We start from the raw sequence: 10029 nt of genomic DNA, 5'->3' as shown, positions 1-10029 counted from the left end.
GCATCACCAATTTAATAGACATAAGCTTGTTCAGACTCGGAGAGATAATGAGAGATAGGGAAGCCTGGTGTGCTACACTCCATGGAGTCTCAGATAGTCAGACATGACTTAGTGACTGAACATCAGCAACAATCCATCGCTTATATAATAAAAGTGTAGCCTGTGGGGTTTTTTTTCTTTCATTTTCTAGTTTTATGGATATAGTTTATGACTTTAGAAATTGTTTTTAAATTGTTATTACATTGCAAAGTTTCACTATTTAACAACTAGTTCTGTTACTGTATTTACTTCTACAACTTTGTTGAAAATATAACATTTTTCGAAATTTGTTTCTGCCAGTTTTGTTTTTGCCAATTTTCTACCTCACCAGTACTCATCATTATCCTTTAAAAATACTTACGATTGCATGAATTTATCTTTCTTTCTCCCAGGAAGTATGCTTCCTGGAAAGTATACAGGTGTTATTTTTGCGTCCTTGCTTATATTCTAATGTACATGTGTAGTCTCTAGATGTTAATAAAACATTAGAAAATCTATCTTCTGCAAATTAGTGCTGTGAAGGATTGATGTGATGTCAATGTATATTAATTTCTTTTGCAGATATTATTCTTATTAATTTCCCATCTGCACTCAATTTTTTTTCTCATTTTTCCCTGAGATACAGAATATTCTCTAGTAATGGCTAGGTATGGACTTACTGTTTTCCCTTCTGGAACTTTTGTTACATATATTTTGAATCATCTTACTCTTTTATACATAACTTCTCTTTTCTTCTTTCTCCTTTTGCTTAATTCTAGGAGAATTTGATTAATTTTTTTATTAGTCTCCAATTTTCTACAATATTCAGTGTGTTTATTCAGATTTTTTTAGTCTGATATTTGTGCTTTTTGTTCATATGCAAACCTGTAATATATCATAAGATCAATGATTTTTATTTTATACCATTGAGAAGGTCACTCTTATTCACTAACACACACAAAAAAGAGAGTACTGTCAGAGAATGTATACATTGCACTTGGAGAAAGAAGTGTTTACATTTATCCTAATTTTATTTTATTGGGTTATAGATTCTATGATCGGTAAAGTCTTTGTTAACGAAGTTGCTGAAGGCCATAAGCTATTTTGGGGTGTTCATCAGGACAGTATAGATTCACCAATTTTCTCTAACTAGTTCAGTGGCTCCCACTGGGAGTGAGATTGAGATTGCACCATATGCTGAGCAACAGTGAACACCAAAGGTGGGGCTGCTGCCCACTAAACATAAAGTCTGACATTTTCACGGGATCTCTGTTGTGGGTTGAATAGTGTTCCCTAAAAATGTGTGTTGAAAATCTAATCCCCAATGCCCGTGAATGTGACATTATTTGGAAATAAGGTAGTTGTAGACATAATCACATTAATATGATGTCATTAGGATGGGCCCTAATTGAAAAGATTGGAGTACTTATTAAAAAAAAAGAAACTTGGACATCAAGACCCACACAGAGGAGAGTGCCAGGTGACGATACAGACACAGAGAAAAGATGGCCATGGGAAGACAGAGACAAAAACCCGAGTGATGTATAAAAGGCCAAGGAAGGCCTGAGATTAATATAATCTGGAAAAAAAATCAAGAAGGGATCCTGCCTCAGAGGCTTTGGAGGGAACATGTTCTGCTGACATGTTGATTTTTTACTTCTAGACTTCAAAACTGTAGAAGAATAAAATTTATTGTTGTTCTGAGCTACCCAGTTTGTCACACGTTGTTATGGCAGCCCTAGCAAACAAGCAGTGACATCACCTTTAAGATCTGCTTTCTACACAGCTGCTTCATGATCTCTTTCTTACAGCAATGTCTTCTCTGGGTTCTGGCTCCATGTGTGGTTTGCCTGTGCCCTCTCCACCTTTCTCATTTTCTTACTTTCTACCTAGTGAATACCTAACTTTTGTTGTATGCACTGCTCTGGTTTCCGGCAAGGATACAGAATTTTCCTCAGATCTTATCATACCTTTCTTCATTTCAATTAGGCGTTGAAAATCTGTCTTCAACCTTTTTAAGAGCAAATGGAAACAGCCTAGTCCTCCTTTCTGGGATATGCCCAGAAAGTAGAATTTCTGTCCTGCAACTCTTGAACCAAGAGCTGTTGCTTGCAAATCACCCTCTATTACAAGAAAAATTGACTCTGGATCCAAGTAGCTGTCTATATCTATGTGAGCCACACCATTCATGGGAGTTTAATATGATTTTCCTTGGGAAAGAAACAGAATTGGAGTCAGGTAGACTAATCTGAAAGTGAAAGTCGTGTCCGACTCTTCGCAGCAGCAGCAGACTAATCTGAACTTTTGATAGTGTATAACAAGTTATTCCCATCTGACTATTACTTTCAGAAGAGCACATGCAATTCTGATGGTTCTGTAGATTTTTTACATTTTGCAGAACCTCACCAGACTGCCTCAGAATTAGCCACCCACTAAGCATCACTTTCAAAGAGATCTCCACTCTAGATTTGCCTCTAATTTCTTATTAAAATATAAAGTTACTTGTGGACTTGTGTCCCACCAGTATAATTTTTCTTTCTTGGTTATTCAAACAGTTTGCAACTCCTAAAATATTTTTTTTCCTTATCTTGAGTAATTCATTATTTATTTCCCTGTAACAAATGGAGTTTTCCTGCAAATATTCCTTGAAACTTTCTTATGAAATAAGCATTTCAACCAATTATTAGAGATAACCTGTAAGACCAACTCTTACATCTGCCTGATTGCACATGTTTGACAAAATTGCCTTATCACTAAAATTTGGAAAAATTATATATGATCTTATTGATACTTTGACACCGTGGGAACACTCCAGTGATGGGTTTACTCACATTTACAGACATCTTTGGCACTTGACTATGTGAGACTTTGTAGACACGTGATAGAGAATGATTTCCTGTGATACCCAGGATAGCATTCATATATTAATGATGTCCCAATGGGAAACCCAGTTTCATTGGTTTGGATATTCAGTTTAGCAAATTGGAAATGATCTAGGGCATTACAGTGACCTAGGGACCAAAAACTCATGAACATAAGAGTTATAAAAAGATATCTAATGCCATTCTTTCTCTAGTATTAGATTTGAGGTCACACAAAATAAACTTTTATTTTGGAAAGATAATGTCCTTGTAATCTTTGAAGGGAAATTTCCATTAGCATGTATCCATTAGAAAGCAAACTATCTGGAAGTCTATTTTGCTATCTGGACCTTCTATTTATAGCATTTACTGTAAAAGACAGCTTCCATTCAATATTTCACATTTTCAGGGAGACAGAGAGAGTGTTTCTGCCCAGCTTCCACTTGGTTTGGTGTCTGTGTACTTCAGTGCATCAAAACCCCAGTAAAATAAATTTAAATTAAAAAAAAAAAAAAGAAAACAGTAGAGGGCTTATAAGCATGAATGCAGAACTCAAGATATTTTCTGAAACTTAGAAGCAATCACTAGCTTTCTAGGTCTGATTCCTAGGAAGGGCATTGCAAAACAATGAGGTAATAAATATCTCCTCAAAATGAAACCAACAACAACAAATCTACAGTTATTATAAGAAAACATGGTTTGACATGTATGTTGAATAAAAGTCTAGCTTTAGCTTTAAAACCCTGTGCTTATAGCTCTAGGCTCAATGAGTAAAGACTCATTTTGTATTCACTTAGCAGGAAATCAAAAAATATATATATACTTTGAAAAATAGAAATCATTTCCACTTTGTTTTGATAATTTATCCTTTAGTTTCTATTGAGCTCTCCTCTTCTTCCCTTTCAATTTTTTTTCATAGAGTGAAAGTTATGCTAGATACAATTCTGCACCCAGACAACTCTGTCTGATTTGCAAACCAATTTATCCTCTCTTCAACATAATTAAATACTTATCCTCAATATGAAAATTTGATTCATTTTCAATATATTTCAATTTATTTACCCTTTACAGGATATATTTTGATCTGTATTGCCAGTTTCTTTTTTAACTTAGAACTTGAATATTAGATATAACTAGATTCTAGCTCAAGGAGTTTCCCCTTATAAATAAAACCTACTGGACAGAGGAGGCTGGTAGGTTCCTAGTCCATGGGGTCACAAGAATCGGACATGACTTAGCAACTAAACCACCACTACCAAAGACCAAATGAATATGAAGATGGTATGGCAGATGTCCAGTCTAAAAAGTCTCCCTGATAAAATTATGGCTGCCATCTCAGTACAGGTTGTTGTTGTTCTGCCATCCAGTCATGTCTGACTCTTTGCCTCCCTGTCCCTCACCATCTCCTGAAGTTTGCCCAAGTTCATGTCCATTGCATCAGTGATGCCATCCAGCCATCTCATACTCCAACTCCCTCTCCTCCTTTTGCCCTCAGTCTGGTGAAAAAAAAAAAAATCTCAGAATTTAGATGATTGCCTCTCTCTGTTAATTCAGTGAATCTAAACTAGGTCTCTGTATTTGTGAACAGGCACATTAGGAAACTCCAAGTTGAAACCATGGTGTTTCTGGAGAAGAGTGAGGACAAAAATGACTTGAGTGTCTGTTCTTGGTCTGTTTCTTTCGAGAACCGCTCTTTTCTTTCAGAGATTTCCAGCAGTGAATATGTTACGTGAAAGAGTCACTTCAACAATTTCCTTTCTCCTTCTGTCTTCACTTTCTGAACGTTCATGTCTTTGTGGTGTTGATTACCTTAGGAAACCTTCTCCAGACCTTAGAAATACCCTCTTTTGCATGTTCTCATTCAGTTTATGTTTCTTTGTTTTTTGTTTTTTCTTTTCACCAGAGAAGGAAAACTTCAACATCTGAAATTAGTGTAAAGCTAAGGGGCAAGTCTGGAGAAGGCAATGGCATCCCACTCCAGTACTCTTGCCTGGAAAATCTCATGGATGGAGGAGCCTGGTGGGCTGCAGTCCATGGAGTTGCTAAGAGTCGGATAGGACAGAGCGACTTCACTTTCACTTTTCACTTTCATGCATTGGAGAAGGAAATGGCAACCCACTCCAGTGTTCTTGCCTGGAGAATCCCAGGAAAGGGGGAGCCTGGTGGGCTGCCATCTATGGGGTCGCACAGAGTCGGACACGACTGAAGCGACTTAGCAGCAGCAACAGCAGCAGCAGCAAGGGGCAAGTCAGCCTTCTATTCACTTAGAATTTGGTTCAGATGGTAAAGAACCTGCCTGCCAACTCAGAAGATGCAAAAGACTCAGGTTCTGGTCCTGAGTCAGGAAGATCCCCAGGAGAAGGAAATGGGTACCCACTCCAGTATTCTTGCCTGAAACATTACATGGACAGAAGAATGTCTGGCTCAGTCTGTCAGACATGACTGAGCATGCACACACATAGCCCATATTGGCTAAAACAATCTTTGTGTTTAGTTTACAATGTAGCCCAATTTCTATAGGGAATGCACAGCATTCTCCAGCCAAATAGGCTATATATAGCAATTTTGCATGCTTTGTTTTCTGCTTGTCTGTGTTTCTCTCCAAAATCTATGAAGATGGTCAATTTACCCCAATTTAGGTTCAATGATATTTTCTTTCAGTTCCTATTCTTTGACAACATTTTGCTTCTAATTATAATTAGATGGACTTTCCTCGTGGTCTGGTGGTTAAGAATTGTCCTTGCAATACAGGGGATTCAGGTTCCATCCCTGATTGGGGAACTGTGATCCCACATACTATGAAACAACAAGGCTGAACACCAAAATTGCTGAGCATGTGTCTCTGGAGCCCACGTGCCACAACTAGAAAGACTGCATACCACAGCTACTGAAACCTTGTGCTCTGGGGCCCAAGCATAGCAACTATTGAGCCGTGGCTTCACAACTACACAGCTTGTGCACAGCAGAAAAAGACCCCACCTGACCCTACAAAGATTCCTCATGCTGCAACCAACACCTGATAAAGTTAAATATATAAATAAAATAATCTCAAAGGACGTATTGTATAGCACAACCCCTGCTTCCTCAATCTGCAATGCAGGAAGCCTAGTTCGATCCCTGGGTCAGGAAGATCTCCTGAAGAAGGAAATGGCAATCCCCTTCAGTATTCTTGCCTGGAGAATGCCATGGACAAAGGACCCTGGTGGGCTATAGTCCATGGGGTCACAGAGGGACACGACTGAGTGACTAGAACCAAAGATCATCAGAATCTTACATGTTGATGTCTCTTAAAACTATTTATGATTGATTTGGCATTTAATTTTGTCAAGTGCACAAATAAGCACCACCTTGTAATTACAAAAATTTGGAGAGTCTTATTTAGATATTCTGAAGCCTTTTGGAATGTGAGGTAGTGTGCAGTAAGCTGGAAGTGCACAGCGAGGGGCAGGATCTCTCCAGATTCCTTTCCCCTGACTGTCACTGGTGCAGGAGATGGTGCTTGCCCCAGTGAGACTGAAGCTCATCCCTTTCTAGATGCAGGTCACACATATAACTGACTTCTTTTCTGAAAGGAAGGGCTTCCAGAGGTTTTCCTCTGTGTCTCCAACTAAGGATATCAGGTTGATTTGGACATAAAATTTCTGGAAAGAAAGTAAAAGGTATGTTTTATTGAAGAGTTTTCACCAGAGGTAATCTGCAGTCATAGGGTGCTATGGTTGGTACTACCTAAAAACACAGAATGGACTAGATCAACTGAGATTTCAATCTCAATTTTTAATCAAAACTATATAAAAGAATTTGTTTGTCCTGAATAGTCCAGGCTTTTAAGTATTCTGAATAGAGAAATTTACACCTTTAGTTAAGTACCAAAACTTTTAAAGAAGCAAAAGAATCTCTTGGAGGATAAGTCATTCATTTACTCAATGTATATTAATTGAGTACTTATTCTGTGTAAGCCATTCATCAGGGTCTGGTGATAAAATGGTGAAAAACATAGATAAATTCCTTGTCTTCCAAGGAGCTTACATTCTCAGGAAAGATTTCTACATATGTATTCCACATATACTAATCATCTAATCATTGCATATTGGAGACTCATAATCAGCTTATTGTTGCTGAATCTTTCAGCATAATTACCTAGATACAAGTTCTGAGAATTTAAGGAGTCTTAAACAGCTCAGCCCAGAGAAGGCAATGGCAACCCACTCCAATATTCTTGCCTGGAAAATCCCATGGATGGAGGAGCCTGGTGGGCTGCGGTCCATGGGGTCGCTACGAATCGGGCACGACTGAGCGACTTCACTTTCACTTTTCACTTTCATGCATTGGAGAAGGAAATGGCAACCCACTCCGGTGTTCTTGCCTGGAGAATCCCAGGGACACGGGAGCCTGGTGGGCTGCAGTCTATGGGGTCGCACAGAGTCGGACACGACTGAAGCGACTTAGCATCAGCAGCAGCAAACAGCTCAGCCTGTGTAATGTTGTTCCCCATTTTCCCCTTATTCCTGCACTGCTTTGATCTACCATCTCCATAAAAATTACTTTAATTTTTTTTTTTTTCTCTTTCTTGTGCCGCCTCTCCACTTAAAGTATAAATAACACAGGACAGGGAGTTTGCTCCTCTTGTTCACTGCTATAACACCAGTGCCTGGAAGAACAGCAAACACAGAGTATACACTCAATAAATTGAATTAAATGAATGAATGTTTTATACTTGTATATTAGCAAATGCAAAAACCATAGAGTACTTCAATGACATTAACCAAAAATGAAGAAAATAATAAATTGGTCAAAGCTTCACATTAGCTAATCTTTCCTGATTTAGAGGCAAACTACAGCAGGGTTTATCATGTTAAACAAAGAATTCTAAATGGCAGAGCCTGGTCAGATGGTTCCCAAAACATGTGATGAACTTGAAAGTGAATTACAAAAAATTGAATCACAATAAAATACTCATAAAACAAGCAAATACTTGTCAATAATTAGAATTAGAAAACAGAGAAACAACTGCTGGAGAGGCCAGGACTCAAGTTACAAACAGATTAAAGGGAGAGATAGGCCTTCCCTGTTATCCCTTCTATGCACATTCACTGAAGCACTGCTATTTCAAAGGCTTTCCATTCCAACCAAGACACAGTAACTAGCAGAACTGCCTTTTAATTGGAATCTAAGGAAGTAAATATTTGTGAATATGGGAACAGTTTCAACCAAAATGCCATTTTATTTGCAAAAATCTCATCATTTTGAGGATCCGAAACCAGCAGGTGGCAGGGGTGCGGAGACCACATCAGTCTTGAAAAGTCACAGCTTCCGGAATGGTGAGGGATAACAGCAAAGCACAGTTGAATGGTCACATTATACAGACCCAGCCAAAGATGAAGAAGGCATTTGTAGCATAGCTGCCATCTCCTTGATCCTGGATCCAGACTCAGAGAAATCAGTCTCTCTCTGAGCATCCCATGCTGATAAATCGTCTCATAGTCATTGTTAGAATAAAACATCCTCCAAGTGTAGGCACTGGAACAGCTAATAAAACAGCTGCCAGTTTGGATTAATAAAGCAAAGAACATCTGGAAAGAGAACAATGACTATTCATTTATCTCTATATTTGTGGTGGTGATGTAGAAAGTTCACAACAGCATGTTGGGCTACAAAAGAGTAACTGTGAATATCCTGGGAGCAAAAATGAAAGGAGATTGGAAAATCCTCCAAAATTCTCAATGTATGTTGAACCCTTGAGTGTGTGTGTGCTCAGCCACTCAGTCATGTCCAACTCTTTGCAACCCTATGGACTGTAGCCCATCAGGCTCCTCTGTCCATGGGATTTTCCCTGGCAAAAATACTGGAGTGGGTTGCTATTTCCTCTACCAAGGGATCTTCCTGACCCAGGGATGGAACCTATGTCTCTTGCATCTCCTGCATTGCAAGTGGATTCTTTAGCACTGAGCCACCAGGTAAGACTGGTGGCTTAAATTTATTATGGTTCCTAAATTTATTAGGTGCTGGTATTTGGCTGCTGGCAAGGATTCTTTGAAACATTTTGAGATCAGGTGCTTTATGGCTCATGCTTTATACTTCCCATGTAGAGATGTGCATGCTGTGATGGGCCTAAGATGCTGATAAACAAGTGAATGACTTTAGTTAAAACATTAACATCAGCCACCATAATCCCATTTCAGAGCCCTTAGCCTGTTACTAACCAGGTGACATATGATTGGAAGAACTATAATTATACCTTCACTCCTACTACAAAATTTACTTTTGATGGTTAAAAGATTTCTGAAATAATTCTTAAATGATCTCAGTTATTTTTAATAAGCTTTTCCCACATATCAATCTTTTTCTGGATCTCTGAAAATTGCTCTTTTTCTTTAATGCTTGGAGACTATGATTTCTTCACTTAATGTGTCACCTATATATGTTCATAACTAGTAGCTGTACTTGTGTTTTTGAACTTGCCATTTAATTTATGTTTCAGGTTTTCCTTCATATCTCATGTTACTAGTTCCACCTGTTCTTCACTCTTACTTTCCATATACACTTCCCAAACTTAATACCTCTGAATATTTCTTTTATTTTTTTCCAAATCACACTAAACCCTTTTTTAAATGAAGTTCAGTTTCAGTGTTCAGCAGGCCAATCAGCTCACACTCATCCCTCATCACAAATGAAGGATACTTTTGCTCCAAGGTGGAAATTAAGTGCAAAGAGTACACTTCCATTAGGAAATTAGTACAGAAAGTCAGCACAAAATTTCGCTAGGGGAAAAAAAAAACACCAGGAATGAGATTTTCCCATGAGGGACAAAGAGACTGATCTGCAAACCAGAGAGTATAGGCACACTGGGGGGCTGCCGGGCCCCAATCTCCCTGGGATGTGCAGCACAGAGAAGCAGTCCCTCTGAGATCATAGCTGGGCTATAGAACACTTCCTGTCCAGGAGAAAAGTCATCCTTGTGGCTTGGAGTGTGTTTACCATGCAGAATTTCTGGAGGTGGCTGACATACTGGAGAAAGAGAAACAAAGTCCTCTTAATTGTGTGAAAATAACTTTTCCTCATTGATGAGCTAGCCAAGAGACTCATAACCATATGTCTATAGTTTTAACAGTTGTGGTAGACTAACATTTTATTGATGGCAAATTTAAACAGA

The 10029-nt window shown here is 38.5% G+C and overlaps 1 protein-coding gene across 1 annotated transcript in view; it reads right to left on the bottom strand.

Moving 5' to 3' along the window:
- Nucleotides 1–6253: 6253 nt before the first annotated feature.
- Nucleotides 6254–10029, bottom strand: part of CR1L (complement C3b/C4b receptor 1 like) — a 72386-nt gene continuing 68610 nt past the window's right edge. Inside the window, 7 exon segments of the mRNA XM_027565937.1 lie at nucleotides 6254–6410; nucleotides 6412–6520; nucleotides 7456–7527; nucleotides 7919–8046; nucleotides 9529–9639; nucleotides 9717–9798; nucleotides 9801–9884. Coding sequence (XP_027421738.1) covers nucleotides 6254–6410; nucleotides 6412–6520; nucleotides 7456–7527; nucleotides 7919–8046; nucleotides 9529–9639; nucleotides 9717–9798; nucleotides 9801–9884 — 743 coding nt within the window.

Source organism: Bos indicus x Bos taurus, chromosome 16, assembly GCF_003369695.1.
Source record: "Bos indicus x Bos taurus breed Angus x Brahman F1 hybrid chromosome 16, Bos_hybrid_MaternalHap_v2.0, whole genome shotgun sequence".
Classification (NCBI taxonomy): domain Eukaryota; kingdom Metazoa; phylum Chordata; class Mammalia; order Artiodactyla; family Bovidae; genus Bos; species Bos indicus x Bos taurus.
Note: the sequence above shows the minus strand (reverse complement) of the source record. Positions and strands in the feature narration are given on the sequence as shown.